Source organism: Neoarius graeffei, chromosome 5 (genome assembly GCF_027579695.1).
Source record: "Neoarius graeffei isolate fNeoGra1 chromosome 5, fNeoGra1.pri, whole genome shotgun sequence".
Lineage (NCBI taxonomy): Eukaryota > Metazoa > Chordata > Actinopteri > Siluriformes > Ariidae > Neoarius > Neoarius graeffei.
This window is the reverse complement of record NC_083573.1, coordinates 67,590,021-67,606,550: the sequence shown is the minus strand read 5'-3', so window position 1 is coordinate 67,606,550 and position 16,530 is coordinate 67,590,021. Positions and strand designations below refer to the sequence as shown.

At 39.9% G+C, this 16,530-nt stretch overlaps 2 protein-coding genes across 2 annotated transcripts in view; one reads left to right on the top strand and one right to left on the bottom strand.

The window, feature by feature from the left end:
- The first annotated feature begins 618 nt into the window (after positions 1 to 618).
- Positions 619 to 11,933, top strand: kiaa1143 (KIAA1143 ortholog). Its single transcript, XM_060922280.1, has 3 exons — positions 619 to 827; positions 2,179 to 2,323; positions 9,900 to 11,933. The coding sequence occupies exons 1-3, from the start codon at positions 720 to 722 to the stop codon at positions 10,097 to 10,099; spliced, it is 453 nt and encodes a 150-aa protein (XP_060778263.1). The 5' UTR covers positions 619 to 719; the 3' UTR covers positions 10,100 to 11,933.
- gpd1l (glycerol-3-phosphate dehydrogenase 1 like) overlaps positions 11,903 to 16,530 on the bottom strand; it is a 27,449-nt gene continuing 22,821 nt past the window's right edge. Inside the window, exon 8 of the mRNA XM_060922279.1 lies at positions 11,903 to 15,193. Coding sequence (XP_060778262.1) covers positions 15,097 to 15,193 — 97 coding nt within the window. The 3' untranslated portion in view covers positions 11,903 to 15,096. The remainder of the gene's footprint in view (positions 15,194 to 16,530) is intronic.

The window sequence follows — 16,530 nt, the reverse complement described above, 5'->3', positions numbered from 1 at the left end:
GCCGGAGCGCACTTCGGAACCTCGGCCGGAGCACTCCGGGAGCAAGCCGGAGCATGCTGCTTAATTTGAGGGGGAGCAAGCTGGAGCGCGCTCCGGCAGCTATTTACACTGGATCCGGTGTAAATAGCTGCCGGATCATAATTACAGTAAACTAGTAAATACAGTAAAGGAAAAACTTGAGACTGAAAGGTTTTAACAGTCATCCAAATGACTGAACGTAAACATTGCTACAGTAACATACTAGCTACTATGTTGTTGACATTAGCTAGCTTGACCTTCAAAATGGCGGACACCGGGGCGTCACGTGACCCTGTGACGTCAGGTGAAATACCTCAATAGCCATAAACCGATTTCTAATGATGTGGCTTCCCCATTCCAGAACACCCCCACTTTTGTAAAGCTTGATACGCCCCTGGCAGCACCAGGGCATCCAGATTCAGGGGTGTTTTTTTTTTTTTAAACCCATCTGTAAATACTACTTTATCTGCAAAGTAATGTTGTATGTAGCTCTGGACAGTGTAATAAACAGACACTGGCTTGGACTTCTTTCGTTTCTTTTTGTGATTCAACAGATTTTATACAGAGCTCAGCGGTCACTACTTTCCGGCTTAGTCGTAAAATCCGCGCATGTTGATGACGTGTGTATTTGTTGACGCAGGTCGGGGCTAACGTTAGCTAGCTTCCTTGAAACTCTACTGTATATTTGTCACGATATAAGAATGAATAAGAAAGGTAACGTGTCGTGGGTGAAACCAAGCGAGCCATCGTTTCTGAGAAAGTTCAAGACCGACATTGGCTATAAAGAAGGACCAACAGTTGAAACAAAGGTAACTAGCTGAGCTCCGTGTGGTGGTGTTTTTTTATTAGATCAAGTCAAAAATCGTAATGCATACATCAACATACATGGGGTACAAAACATAAATCACAAAGAGGAATGCAAATCTGCAAGCACGCAGAGAGTCCTGTCTGCTTTCTGGCTGTATAGTCCCATTAAAGTGCTCAGATAGGATTTGATTTCATTTTTAAATGCAATGATTGAGGGTTTCCCTCCCCCCCACTTACATTTGTGGATGTGGAGTTTTCCTAACAGGATAAGATTTATGGTGAAAATGTGATTTTTTACAAAAGGCTTCTTTCTCAAAAAAAAAAAAACATCTTTCTGATTAAGTGTAACACTGCAGGACCATAACACACCACACATGTTCTCTACGTCAGTCCAGAAGTACCTTGTGTAAATACATTCGTAAAATAAATGGGAAATAGTTTGTCATATTCTCACAGAAAACACAGGAGTCTGAAGTACACTACCGTTCAAAAGTTTGGGGTCACTTTGAAATGTCCTTATTTTTGAAAGAAAAGCACTGTTCTTTTCAATGAAGATCACTTTAAACTAATCAGAAATCCACTCTATACATTGCTAATGTGGTAAATGACTATTCTAGCTGCAAATGTCTGGTTTTTGGTGCAATATCTCCATAGGTGTATAGAGGCCCATTTCCAGCAACTCTCACTCCAGTGTTCTAATGGTACAATGTGTTTGCTCATTGCCTCAGAAGGCTAATGGATGATTAGAAAACCCTTGTACAATCATGTTAGCACAGCTGAAAACAGTTGAGCTCTTTAGAGAAGCTATAAAACTGACCTTCCTTTGAGCAGATTGAGTTTCTGGAGCGTCACATTATTTTGTGGGGTCGATTAAATGCTCAAAATGGCCAGAAAACTGTCTCGACTATATTTTCTATTCATTTTACAACTTATGGTGGGAAATAAAAGTGTGACTTTTCATGGAAAACACAAAATTGTCTGGGTGACCCCAAACTTTTGAACGGTAGTGTAGTTTGTCATATTCTCACAGAAAACACAGGAGTCTGAAGTATCTCTAATTTTTTTTTTTAACAAAGAGTTGGTAGGATAGAACGTGTGTATTTTATAGTATATTTCTTTTACTTTGTTATTTGATATAAAATCATTGACACAACACCAGACCCTGTCCCAATGGATTCCGTCAAAGATGCCGCCCCAATAGCTTTTGCAATGTGGAATAGCGGGTAGCTGCACTATTCGTCTTAACCATCTATTATTGCATTTTGTATTTTTTATGCTAACGCTCCGTGTGTTCTTCCTGCTGTGGAGCAGAGAGTTTGTGTGTGTGATCTGTTTGTGCCGGTGTGATCCCAGCGACAGGAGCTGCCTCAGTGTGCTGAAGACGGCGGTGACAGTGACCGAGAGGATGAACTGCCTCAGGTGGTGGTGTTAAAGAAGGGGGACCTCACTGCAGAAGAGGCTCTACAGCTCAAGAAAGAGATGAAAGACTCAAACAAAGGTACTTCGGCATCCATGTTGTGCAAATGGTTAAAGGATGAATGCAGTGTTTTTCTATCTTATGCATACTTAGAAAGTTGCCAGCCTAATCTTTTCAGGGGAAAGTAGCTAAAGCAGGCTCAAAAAGTCATTAGGAGAAATCACAGACTAATCTATACCCCAGACCCTTTCAATTACATAATTTGGGCTTTTTCCGTCTTGATACAGGTTAAAGCTCATTGGCAACGGTTTTAAATTTTATGCACATTTGAAACTTTATATGTAAAAAAAAAAACCTCTAATTTTCTTCTGGTCCCAAGAAGTATTGTTAATAACTAGTGCTGTCAAAAATGTTGCGTTATTAACGCATTAACTTGACTCAATTTTAACGGCGATAATTTTTTTTATCGCGAGATTAATGCTCTGTGACATGATGTAGGTTTTTCATAAGCTTTTGAAACTGCCAGGAACTTGGAACAGAGACTTTGCTTAGAAAAACGATAGCAGCTACACTGTAATGCCACGCCCCGCACAGCCAGAGTCCTCTGCCCTCCTCCCCCAAAGAACCAGCGCGGGCAGGGCGCGCTAGTAGAGATGGGATTTATGGCTCTTTGATGGGATCCGCATCTTTGTGATCCGTTCTTTGAAAAGAGCCGTTCAAAAGACTGGCTCATTTGGCTCTTTTTTAAATATTTATTCAGTTTTAAGAAGACAGCGTCTAAAGAAGCCAGATCCCTCTGAACTGTAAACTCAATGCTATCCCAGAAATCCTTCCTGTAATATGCAAATTTGGCCGCCTCTGATTGGACAGCGCGACGCATCAACAGGCAGAAAGCGTAAAAGTACAAAATGTGTTAAGTGATCTGAAACAGTAAAGATCAGATTCAATGCAATATTTATCAACGGACAACTTAAAGTTAATATAATAGTGTACTTTATATTATAATCAAGCATGTCAAGCCTACCGTCACTGTGTAACCTGTCTCTCTGATTAGAGACTAACTCAAACAGTAGATCATTTCACTCATGGTTCTCTTGCTAGCCCCGCGCCGGTGCTCGGCTTAGGTTTCACTTTGCAGTGGCTGTGTCAAGACGTGTTATGCTTTGCAATAAAAAAAAAAAAACATTGGTACAAAGCAAGCCCATTCACTTTTTTATGCTGATAAGAGAATTACAATGGTTTTTTATGTGACAGAAATGTGCGATTAAATTGCGATTAATCGCGAGTTAACTATGACTGTCGCAACATTAATCGCGATTAAATATTTTAATCGTTTGACAGCACTATTAATAACTAATTAAAATAAGTTAGCGCGGATCGCGGCGAATTTCTGTTCGGCTATTTCCGTGACCACTCGGCGTGTGACGTCATTTAAGCCAAACAAACCGCTTGAGTTGAGTCCACTTAGAATAGAATAGATCTTTTATTGTCATTGTCACAAGTACAACGAAATTTAAAGTGCTTTCCAGTCAGTGCCTCATTCATTGAGTCTCTAAAATATAATTTAAGTTAAAAAGAATACATAGAAAACATGTAATAGTATTGGCATACATGAACACAGTCGAACACACCCAATCGTTGCAAAAAAAAGACAGTACAGACATACAGTTGTCATATGAACAGACATCTACAGACATGCATACTTCCTGTCATTACGAACGCACTTGTTTACTTACATTACTGTTCGGCTTGAGTGCAGACGTGCGTTCAGGAATTTCCAAAGAAAAACCCCATGCCTTATTGTTGTGCAGTGAACTGTAACAACAGGACCGGCAGAGGCTCCAACTTGGGAAATTGCAAAGAGGGAGATTCTCTCTCTCTCTCTGCGAGTAGCTCGGAGGGAGTGTGAAGGAAATTTAGTGAATGAACATTCCTATTTTCTGTGTTTCTGTCTGTTGAGCTCAAGTGGCCTAGTGTACTGAGAAGTTGTTTTCCCACATGCTGTAATCGCCTTTCTGTGCCCTTGGCTGGTGATAAGCAGGGTGTCTGGGTTCTCCCTAACCACGCATCCGCCTGCACATCCCAGAGCACGTCAGGTGCACACTTGAACAAAGCTTCGTAGAAAGTCTTGAGCCAATCACGTACAGACGCGAGCAGTAAGTGAATGCCTTTAGAGTATAATAGATAACAGCCGCTAAGACACGACTCGGAGTGCGTACTCTCGGCATCATCTGAAGTGGTGTCGTCATCGTCTTCTTTTTCCTTTCCTATTTTATATCTCTGTTTTATATGATCTACTATAATTGAAAAGACAACTGCTAAGCGTTTTGAAGTGTTTTAGAAGTTTCCGTTACAGGAGACAAGTTTGCGCGAAGGTGAGTTTTTAATATTTTAATTCACCACATTTCGTGTCAATTAAATCTTATTAATAGTAACAGATCTAGATAAATCCAGTGACTTATAGACCAAACTTTAATATGCCTAAAGTCAATGTTAATGTCAATAATGACTATTATAAATTGCCAATGGTAGACCCTCTGATGATAATCATCTAATATTCTATTCCTAAGTCTAAGTTAGAAAAAGTCAGACAAGTTCGTTAGAATCTAACGTCTGGTGATCTAACCTTGTCAGATATCGGGTCGAAAATAGTCCGCCATTCGTCCCTGGCAACCATCGCGACGGGTGATCTGAACTTTATCTTGGTGATTTTCTGATATTTTTTCTCTGTAGTTTGGCTTTCGCCATTTCCACCAGCGGAACTTGGTTTCATTCTCTCATTTAGTATTTAGCTCTTATTTAGTATTACGACGAAAGTAGGAATTTATCATAACTACCAGGATAAATCGTTTGGGCATGAGTCTTGTTGAGGTCCGGGGTCACCGCGATCAGAGTCGGCCGAGTCGCTGTCCGATTCCGAGGCTGCACGGTCAAACCAGTGAGCCACATTCACCGATTTGCTTTACAGCGACCATAGGCTCATACATACATGGTTTCACCTCTCGATATTTAATTTGGAGAGTTCCTGCTTCAAAATCGCTATCGCTTTCAGACATTTTACACAACCTCTCACAACCAAAGTCCGTACACGTGTGCTCGGTTCGCAAGTAAACACAGAGCTGCTCCCAGTCTGTTTGGCTTAAATGACGTCACAATGACGGTCCCCTGGCGGTGAAAGTGCACATAAGTAAGATGTTAAACCTTTGGAAATTGGGCAAAACAGTATATTTTAACCGTTTTATTCAATTTTAGGGTGCAAATTAGACACCAGGAAGATTGAATTTGCTTTTTGGGTCGTTCTTCTAGACAATAAAGTTGATATTCTACGTTTCACCTCCAACCATTGCCTATGATCTTTAATTTGGGCTTTTCTGCACGCGCAAAGTGCTGTTTTCCCAGCGGTCTGTGTTTAAACCTGCTGCTGCTTTTTTAGCTACAAAGTTATGAATAAATAAAGAAATCTATGAATTATTTTTACCTTTATTGCAAAATCTCTACAGCATTAATCCGTCTTGACGTACATGACAAAAATAATTAGAATAGTTAGTATTTAAAAGCTGTGTTGGGGCCTGAGAGCCTGGAGGAAAGGAGCCTGGGAATGAAAAAGCAAGTTGCCATCAAAGAGACGAACCTGTAGCAGACCTGTGAGACGAAAGGTTTTTCAGTCCCATCACGAGAATCAGCAGTGCAATTCACAGCATGCAGTCGGGTAAAAGATCTTAGTTTAAATGAAAGGCCAGTGTCTAAGACGATCGTCAACAAGAGGCCCAAGCTCCAAGTCACTGATTCCACCCACACTTACACAACTGTGTGGATTTAAGATGCAAGCTGTAGCTTAAATACCCACAGTTGTGTCCTGAATAGCTCTTTTATTCAGTCTTTTACCTGATTTAAATCAGATGACACGAGGTATCGGAGAGAGATATTGCAGTTGAGGTCAGATAATGTGGGATAAAGGGCTGTTTTTAAATGATGCAGGAATTATTAGGTCGCCAGATTAGATCATAGACTAATTTACGTTTTTGTCGCAAATAGTCAGATATATTACATGAAGGAATATATTTTTAAAAGACATTTACTATAGAAAATAATTATAACTTCTAGAAAACACTGGCTTTGTGCAGATACTAGTATAGCGAAACAGCCGATTCAGTTTATAGCACTGTGGATGGTGTCCTATTCAGTCCTCTCAATAACTGCCGGCAACCGGCGATTTTGCCGCCTACAAACGCTCCATCGCCGGCTACTCACAGTGCTTTTTCAAAGAATTGAAATTCATAAGTTTTTACGTCATAATTTATACTTCATAAAAATAAAATTTTACATCCAGGATCACTCGGAATTCACCATTTAATCTACATTTTCAAACTTTTCCTTGGTTGGGGCGTCGTGACTCAGGTGGATAAGGCACCATACCATAAATCCGGGGACACGGGTTCGATTCCGACCCGAGGTCGTTTCCCGATCCCTCCCCATCTCTCTCTCTCCTGCCCATTTCTTGTCTCTACACTGTCCTATCCAATAAAGGTGAAAAAAGCCCCCAAAGAATATATTTAAAAAAAAATTTTCCGGGGGAGGACCCCCGGACCCCCCTCTTTTTTTTTTTTAATACATCGCGTCGGCGGCTATTGCAGCCTCTGCTCAGCTTATGCTTAACATGAATCCCAGACAACCGCTATTTTTCTAGCCAAAGTGTTTTTTTTTTTTTAACTCTCTTGTATATCCTTTAAAAATATGTTTACGTAAAATGACCAGCAGAATATGTTCTGATTTGGTTTGCTTGTTTAGCGATGTTTTCGTCGGCTTCGTTTGTTCTCGTTGACATTCGGGAACACTCGCAAGTTAAATTGATGTAAATACCGCGAGACTGTACGCGATAGAACGAGAGAACAATATGGCTGCGCCCATTCGCTAGAAAACGTGTTTTACCTCCGTTCGTGCTTTTGTTTCTAATGCGTTGAACTTAATTCAATATGTCGTGGAAAGCGTAGTTGCGCTTAGCCAGAGAGGAAGTTGAATCTAAGAAGAGATTAATGAATGTGGTGAATACAGAACTTGAAACAAAAGCTCATGCGAACAGAGTAGCCAAGAAACGATCCAAAAGAACACTGCAGGAACATCAGAAAAAGCAGAAGGAAAGATCAGAGAAACAAAAGCAGAGAAAACTGGAGGAAAGATCACAGAATGCACCCCAGAAAAGAGCATTAAATTCCTCTGCAGTGAAACCTTTCAAAAAGAGAAAGGTTTAAATCAAATATCTCCAGTATTTGCTGTACATATGTATATATCTAATATTACTGAATCATTGATTTCTGCTCATATTCATGATTTTTGAAAAATGAATGTGGCTTATATTAGACTAGTATTGACATTAACTCAAAAAAAAAAAAAATGAGATGAACTATGGATACTACTGTTATAACAAAATTAGTGGAATATTTAGGCAAGTATATTCTTCAAAGCTACATTTTCGTCTAATTTTTTTGCTACTTATGTCATAGATTACAAAATATGGCATCAAATAGATACACACATTATTGTTAAATTCTGTTGCTTTTCTATGGTAAATCTATGTAAAAAATGTGTTCTATAGCATCTTTAAATGTTAAAATCTCAACAGCTTCAGGGGGCTTTGCCCCCTGCACCCCGCAAAGGGCTTGCAGCCCCCTTGACCCATGCGGATAGTTTCTTACATTCCTCTATTTTTTTTTTTCGATTACTGCTGGGATCCCTGGCTTAACCTCTGCCTACTACTCTTTCTTACTTGCCCCTTTCTCAGAAATGTATTGAGAGGGCTGCATATTGATACCCTAAAGATTCACAGAACAAAATATCAGTGGGGTGGAGTCTGACCCGAGCTCCTCCTACCTCAATGTAGTCAAGTCAGCACGGTGGTGTAGTGGTTAGCGCTGTCGCCTCACAGCAAGAAGGTTCCGGGTTCGAACCTCGCGGCCGACGAGGGCCTTTGTGTGTGGAGTTTGTATGTTCTCCCCATGTCTGCATGGGGGTGCTCCAGTTTCCCCCACAGTCCAAAGACATGCAGATTTGGTACAATGGGGCCACTGTAATTGGCGCAAGCTGTAGTGGTTTCCCAGCCGTAATGTATGCACGTATATAGATCTTGCTATGGCAAAGCTAATAAATAATAAAAAATAAAAAAAAGTCCAGGCAGTAGAGAGAACTGTGTTTTTTCAGGCTGGGCTGTTTGGGTTAGGCTTGGAGGAGGATTTGGATCAAGTCCAGCTCCACCCCCGTGGACTTTTGGTTCTGCATCAAGGACCATCTCGAAAGGCTTCCCAAAAACAGTACATGTCCAAGACTCACCCTTACTTCAGTGGATAATATCACGTGGACACCTTAAACTGCTGCTATAATCATAAATACTGTCCTGTACTCGTCTCAGGACTCTTATTCACAGTATACCCAGACCTAACGTCCTTTTCACACACTTGGTACTGATGGGCTTTATAGTATATACAGTGGTGCTTGAAAGTTTGTGAACCCTTTAGAATTTTCTATATTTCTACATAAATATGACCTAAAACATCAGATTTTCACACAAGTCCTAAAAGTAGATAAAGAGAACCCAGTTAAACAAATGAGACAAAAAATATTATACTTGGTCATTTATTTATTGAGGAAAATGATCCAATATTACACATCTGTTAGTGGCAAAAGTATGTGAACCTTTGCTTTCAGTATCTGGTGTGACCCCCTTGTGCAGCAATAACCGCAACTAAACGTTTCCGGTAACTGTTGATCAGTCCTGCACACCGGCTTGGAGGAATTTTAGCCCAAAGTGGTCTTGTATTTCCTCCATTTGTACACAATCTGTCTGACTGTGGATTGGTGGAGTCCAAACTCTTTAGAGATGGTTTTGTAACCTTTTCCAACAACGCTTTTTCTGAGGTCCTCAGAAATCTTCTTTGTTCGTGCCATGATACACTTCCACAAACATGTGTTGTGAAGATCAGACTTTGATAGATCCCTGTTCTTTAAATAAAACAGGGTGCCCACTCACACCTGATTGTCATCCCATTGATTGAAAACACCTGACTCTAATTTCACCTTCAAATTAACTGCTAATCCTAGAGGTTCACATACTTTTGCCACTCACAGGTATGTAATGTTGGATCATTTTCCTCAATAAATAAATGACCAAGTATAATAATTTTGTCTCATTTGTTTAACTGGGTTCTCTTTATCTACTTTTAGGACTTGTGTGAAACTCTGATGTTGTTTTAGGTCATATTTATGCAGAAATATAGAAAATTCTAAAGGGTTCACAAATTTTCAAGCACCACTGTAGCTGTAGAAGAGAAGATTTCTGTTCTTATTATCCAGTGTGAGGAAGGGTTCCCTTTTGAGTCAGGTTCCTCGCAAGGTTTCTTCCTTCTTCCAGGTTACAGATCTAAATATCTACATCTGTGAAAGAGCTTCTTGTTAAAAGTGCCATACAAATGAAATTGAATTGAATGTTCGATATAAGCTTTCATGTTCTTTATGTAGAGTCCAGGAATTAGCTGTGTGTGTACACACACACAATCACTGAGTTTCGGTATAAATCTACAGATAATTTAAAATGATCCTCTGCTGTAGTCAGTGCTCGCTTGAGTACAGAACTAAACCATTAATAAAATACACATTTTTGTCCCAGATGAACCTGCTGAGGGAAAGATCTTATTTAAGAAGCCGGCAAAACGTTCCTCAGACAAATTTGAAGGCATAACAGCTAGCTCCAACAGGAAGAAGCAGAAGAAGAGCGAGAACGAGGAGGAGAAGAAGAAGGAATCTGGAGTGAAGGTGAAGAACAGCAACCTCTTGTCTTTTGGTGGTGATGAGGAGGAAGAAGACTGAGACCTACCTTTTAGCAAATCAACTGAACTGGGACGCGTTTCCCTAAAAGCTTCTTAACACTAAGAGCATCTTAACTAGGAGAGTGAGTGTTCATTGTGATGCTTGCTCTACCATTTAACGATGATCTTTGTGCTACGATTCTTTTTGGGAAACTCACCCCTGGATTCTCCAAAATATATGATGGTAGAACCAGCACACTCGGAATTTTAGAATTTTTAATGAAATTGTATTGCAAGTTGAAATACTTTGCTGCGAGACAGATTAGACATGGGTTTAGTATTTATGATTAGATTTGGTTTGCAAGAACATTTTAACATCACCGAGCAAAAATACATGCTGCCCCTCCTATTTGTACGGAAGCCGAGAGAGGCCCTTCATATAATCCTTTTTTTTTTTTTTTTTTTATTCACCTTGTTATCCCAAGATAACGACATAATTAATTCAGGATCTCGAGAAAACAACACAACTAATTCGAGATCTCGAGAAAACAAAACCGTTATTCCGAGATAACGACATAATTAATTCAGGATCTCGAGAAAACAGCTGAGAAATGGTTCATTCAGGTGCGCCAAGAGACTTGTGATATGCTGACTTTGGGGTTATTTCTCATTCTGTATAGACGCAACTTTGGTCATTAGAATGTCTGGAATAATCGATCACCTAATAAGGCAATATTTTGATCAGGGGTTGACACGGAGAGATTGCATTAAGTCTTTTAATAAGGGATAATTTCAAAATTAGTCTGCGGCACCTCCGCAGAAGACTGGCCCGGCTTCTTCTCTACCGACGGAGATACAGTGATCCAGCTGAGATCATGAAATAATTTTTTCTTGAGATCTCGAATTAGTTGTGTTGTTTTCTCGAGATCCTGAATTAATTATGTCGTTATCTTGGGATAACAAGGTGAATTAAAAAAAAAGATTATATGAAGGGCCTCTCACGGCTTCCGTATATTTGTCTCAATGACAAAATATTTACAGCTTCAGTACTTATAGCCTCGTGCTGTAATTTTATGCCTAATGTACCATTTGTTATTTTCCTTGCCAGAGGTTTTGCGTATGTTTGGAAATGATAGGAGGGAGCTATGTATTAGTGGTGTTTAAAAGTGATGTGTTTGAAGCAAAATGCAAATTATGAACATGTAATATTTGGTGGGTTTAAGCTGAAGTCACTATATGGGGATTTTGTGTTGTAGTCAATACATTATTCTGCCAAAAGCAGATGTTCATACATGTATAGCTTCTATGAAGGAGCTGTCTGTCATTTTTATGCTTTTTCCCCTTCTCAAGGATTGAGATATTGATACATAACTCTTTCGTTATGGTTTGTTTATATACATACAGTACCAGTCAAAAGTTTGGGCACACCGAATTCAGTTAAAAGAGACACTTCATGTCTTAAAGTAATGATGGATGTTGTATTTCTTTACTTATTGAGCGGTTCTTGACATATGGATTACTACAGTTGTGGAATAGGGTTATTTACTGTTTGAACTCGAACACATTAAGATTACCTTTTGAGCAGGCACAGCTGTTAACTGAAAAGCGTTCCAGGTGACTACCTCAAAGCGTCAAGGTAAACGGCGGCTACGTTGAAGAATCTAAAATATCAACCGCGTTATTTCATAGTTTGTCTTCAATATTACTCTACAATTTAGATAAGTCAAAATACAGAAAACCCTATGACTGAGTAGGGGTGTCCAGACTGGTACTCTATGTATACTTTATACTAATTAGTGTAAAATCAAATTCTTCTGATGACATGTTTATATTTTTTTTTTGTAATGACTTGGAAACCAGAGGCTGCATAGTAAAGACTTTATTAAACTAGACAAGGCTGTGATAAAATGTGAAATGTTTACTTTGCCAATCTGCAGCTAATTCACTTTTCACCTCCACAAACAAATGACACACGACAGCAGATCTCATTTTTGCAGTGATAACAGAATAGTGTTGCTTGGCGACATTTAAAAGTGATCTATCAAACTGTTTCTAGAATTATAACCATCAGCACCAAAACTACAGCGAGTGAGGCCTGTATACACGTCCACACCCACGCTGCAGCGTCTGAAATGAATATCAAAAGACACTGCTAACGAGGACTACGACATTACATCCATGAGCAAAAACACAGCCATCTATTCTCGCTGCTTACTCAAACATGGTAGCTGAAGGTAAAGACACGTCAAATAGCACAGATTTTCCAACTCACAAAGAAAGCAAACAGCTTTGAAACAGGAAGTTATACCAAATCTGATATTTAAAATCACATGCCACACTGCAATCAAACGAAAGTGGTGCTAGTTAATTAGTATTGATTAGTAAAGTCAGCGTACAAAAAGGAACCATTTGAATAAGACAAATGACCGTAAAACCCCATAACCATGTGTAATCCATTTTGGAAAAAGCATTACATGCTGCAATTTACTGAATTTCTGATAATTTAATTTTAAGAAAAAAAAATAGAAAAACCATTCACTCACAGTATGATAAATTCCCTTGTTTACCAAAAAGAAATAGGTAATAAAAAAGGTAGAAGGACTAAAAAGTACCAAATGTCAAAGACCCCAAATGAACTCCATAATAAAATCAAACTAAAGGGAAATTAATAGTGGAGTGGTATTTTTTTTTCCCCCTTGGTAGGTTATTCTCACTGTTGTTTAGACAGGAAAAGGTGATATAAACACTTGTAGAAACATTAAAAAAAGTTTAAAAACTGATTATTAGGAAAAAGGTATAAGCACTTCCATGGGGACAGGGTTGTATTTAACCGTTCTTTGCCCAAGAGGAAAAAATGTACTGGGTGATCAAGAATTGGTCCCCAAAAGTTGTGTGTAGAAGGTCATCAGCGAGTACATTAGCAGCATGTTAATCCAAATGGCTTTCTACCTTCTGGAGAGCTTGTGCAGTACTCACCGTCTCTGACCAGCTACAGCACAAACTACTGGATAAATACCTCACCGAGCTGGTTTAATTAGAAGGCTTATAAAGTTTAAAAACATGTTACAACCCATCCGTTTCCATCAGTTATGAGCTATAAAGTGGAATAAAAGCTGATCATTGTTGTGTATTTATGCAGTAGTTATGAGCTCCACGAGGGGGCAGGAGATACCAAATGAAGGAATTAAAATAAAATTAACCCCACACCATTCACACAAACACTAATGTGATTAGATACTCAATACATCATGTACTTAGTGAAATTAATGAGAACATTTTGCAGCTTTGTGATCTGTTAGACCCTGAGTATTTCCCAAACCTAACAATTTACAGTGTCTTGCAGAAGTATTCATCCCCCTTGGTGTTTGTTTGTCCTGTTTTGTCGCATTACAAGCTGGAATTAAAATGGATTTTTGGAGGGTTAGCACCATATGATTTACACAACATGCCGACCACTTTAAAGGCAAAAATTGTTTTATTGTGACACAATAAGATGGAAAAACAGAAATCTGGACTGTGCATAGGTATTCACCCCCTTTCGTATGAAACCCCTAAATAAGAGCTGCTCCAAACAATTCACTTCATAAGTCACGTAATTAGTTGATTAAGCTCCACCTGTGTGCAATCACAGTGTCACATGGTCTGTCACATGACATCTGTATAAAATCAACCTGTTCTGGAAAGACCCCGACTCTGCAACACTACTAAGCAAGGAGCACGCCAAACGGGTCAAAGTTGTGAAGTATAGATCAGGGTTGGGTTATAAAAATATCCCAAACTTTGAATATCCCAAGGAGCACCATTAAATCCATTATAGCAAAATGGAAAGAATATGGCACCACTACAAACCTGACAAGAGAAGGCCGCCCACCAAACCTCACAGCCAGGAAAGGAGGGCATTAATCAGAGATGCAACAAAGACACCAAAGATAACATTGAAGGAGCTGCAAAGATCCACAGTGGAGATGGGAGTATCTGTCCATAGGACCACTTTAAGCCATACACTCCACAGAGTGGGGCTTTATGGAAGAGTGGTCAGAGAAAAAAAAGCCATTGCTTAAGAAATCACATTTGGAGTTTGCCTGACAGCATGTGGCAGACTCCCCAAACACATGGAAGATGATTCTCAGGTCAAATGAGACTAAAATTGATCTTTTTGGCCATCATGAGGAATGTCATGTGTGGCACAAACCCAACACCCTGAGAAAATCATTCCTACAATGAAGCATGGTGGTGGCAGCATCATGCTGTGGGGATATTTTTAATCTGCAGGAACAGGAAAGCTGGTCAGGACTAAAGGAAAGATGGATGGCACTAAATGCAGGGCAATTCTGGAGGAAAACCTGTTTGAGTCAGCCAGAGGTTTGAGACTGGGATGAAGGTTCACGTTCCAGCAGCACAATGACCCGAAACATACTGCTAAAGCTACACTGGAATGGTTTAAAGAGAAACATTTAAATGTCTTGGAATGGCCTAGTCAAAGCCCAGACCTCAATCCAGTTGAGAATCTGTGGCATAACTTGAAGATTGCTGTACACCAACACAACCCATCTAACCTGAAGGAGTTGGAGCAGTTTTGCCTTGAGGAATGGGCAAAAATCCCAGTGACTAGATGTGCTAAGCTAATAGAGACACACCCCAAGAGACTTGCAGCTGTAATTGCAGCAAAAGGTGGCTCTACAAAGTGTTGACTGAGGGGGTGAATACCTATGCACACTCCAGATTTCTGTTTTTTCATCTGTTTGTGTCGCAATAAAACAACAATTTGCACCTTTCAAGTGGTAGGCATGTTGTGTAAATCAAATGGTGCTTAAAAAAAAAAAAAATCACGTTTAATTTCAGCTTGTAATGTAACAAAATAGGACAAACACTTTTGCAAGACACCAAGTCCAGAAGTGCTGTTAAACCAAAAGAAATCTAAAGGCTGCTTGAAATTTTTCAAACTGTAAACTGAGAAAGTATGATAAAGGCAGGACTAATTACTGAATAAAAGGCAGAGGTGCTGGTGGACGTATTGCTTTCAAGACCACCGTGACTGCAGCTCTCAGAGGCTCTCTCTCACATGTGCTCAGGGTGAGACTGCAGGCAGGAGATCATGTCCTGAACTGGCTTGCCCTCGAAGCAGATCTGATACACGGCTGTGAACAAGGGGAACCTACAACACAAGGCATACTTATTTAAAAAAACAAAAAAACCAAATCACGAGAAATTATTATACTATACAAAACAATCCTAGAAAACTTTACCATATCAATAATTACACATGCGTTCTAAAATCCATTTAGACAAGGCGTCCACCATCCAAGTCCCTGTGACAGTTGTTACTAAAGTCATGTTAAAATGTTCTCAAGTGCATTCATATAACGTGTGATCTGACTGGGTGGCATGATGGTGCAGTGGTTAGCACAGTCACCTCACAGCAAGAAGGTTCAGAGTTTGAACCTTACGGCCAACTGGGGCCTTCCTGTGTGGAGTGTGCATCCTTGAGCCTGCGTGGGTTTCCTCTGGGTGCTCCAGTTTCCTCCCACAGTACAAAGACATGCAGATTAGATCAACTGGCTACTCTAATACCCTGTCCACACTAGGGATTTTGTACCGATACGAAACTACTTTTGTACCGCAACACCTGTCCACACTAGCAACTATACCGGTACTGTAGCTACAGTACCGATACTGTACCGGTACGAAACCCATACATTTGTGGGTTTCGTACTGGTACAGTATCGGTACTGTAGCGCTTCGCTGTAGTGTGTACAGATGAAGCGGCTCTGTATCGATATAAATATAATGCGCAAGCGCAATGAACCATTCCTATGTCTTCCGGGTTATTCGTACAATACAATACACACGTGCTTTCCAGCTGTAAATAAAACGTCAAAATGGCTCAAAACGACCGTGGAGCAAAGAAAGGGGGGGAGGGGGAAAGAGGGAGGAAGAAAGGAGGAAGAGGGGGAAAAGGGAGGGGAAGAGGGAGAAAGGGAGGGGGGAGAAAGGGAGATTCGTTTTCTTTGTTTCTTTCTCAACTGCCTCGCCGTTTTATACGATTCGACTGAATAAATGACCACCTGAAATACAGACTGTACATTGACAACAAAAAGCACACACACGTTGTTTCATCCGCCATATTCTCGGAAGGAAGTTACTCGGTAACCACGGAAACATTTCGCGCACTTCAACTACCGTGAAAGAAAACCGCAAACATTTCTCGCTAGTGTGGACAGATGCACTAAACTGTACCGGTATACTTTGTATCGATACAGTTATACCACCTTCGTACCGGTATAAGTGTGAACACAGCATAAATTGTCCATAGATGTCAATGTGAGTGTTAAGGATTGTTCATTTCTGTGTTAGCCCCGTGATAGATTGGCGACCTGTCCAGGGTTTGTTTGTTTATTTAATTTATTGCCATTTTAGCATCTGTGGCTATTTTATGGCCAAAGCAGGTAAAAATAAATTACACTTAAAAAAAAAAAACACACAAAATCAAAC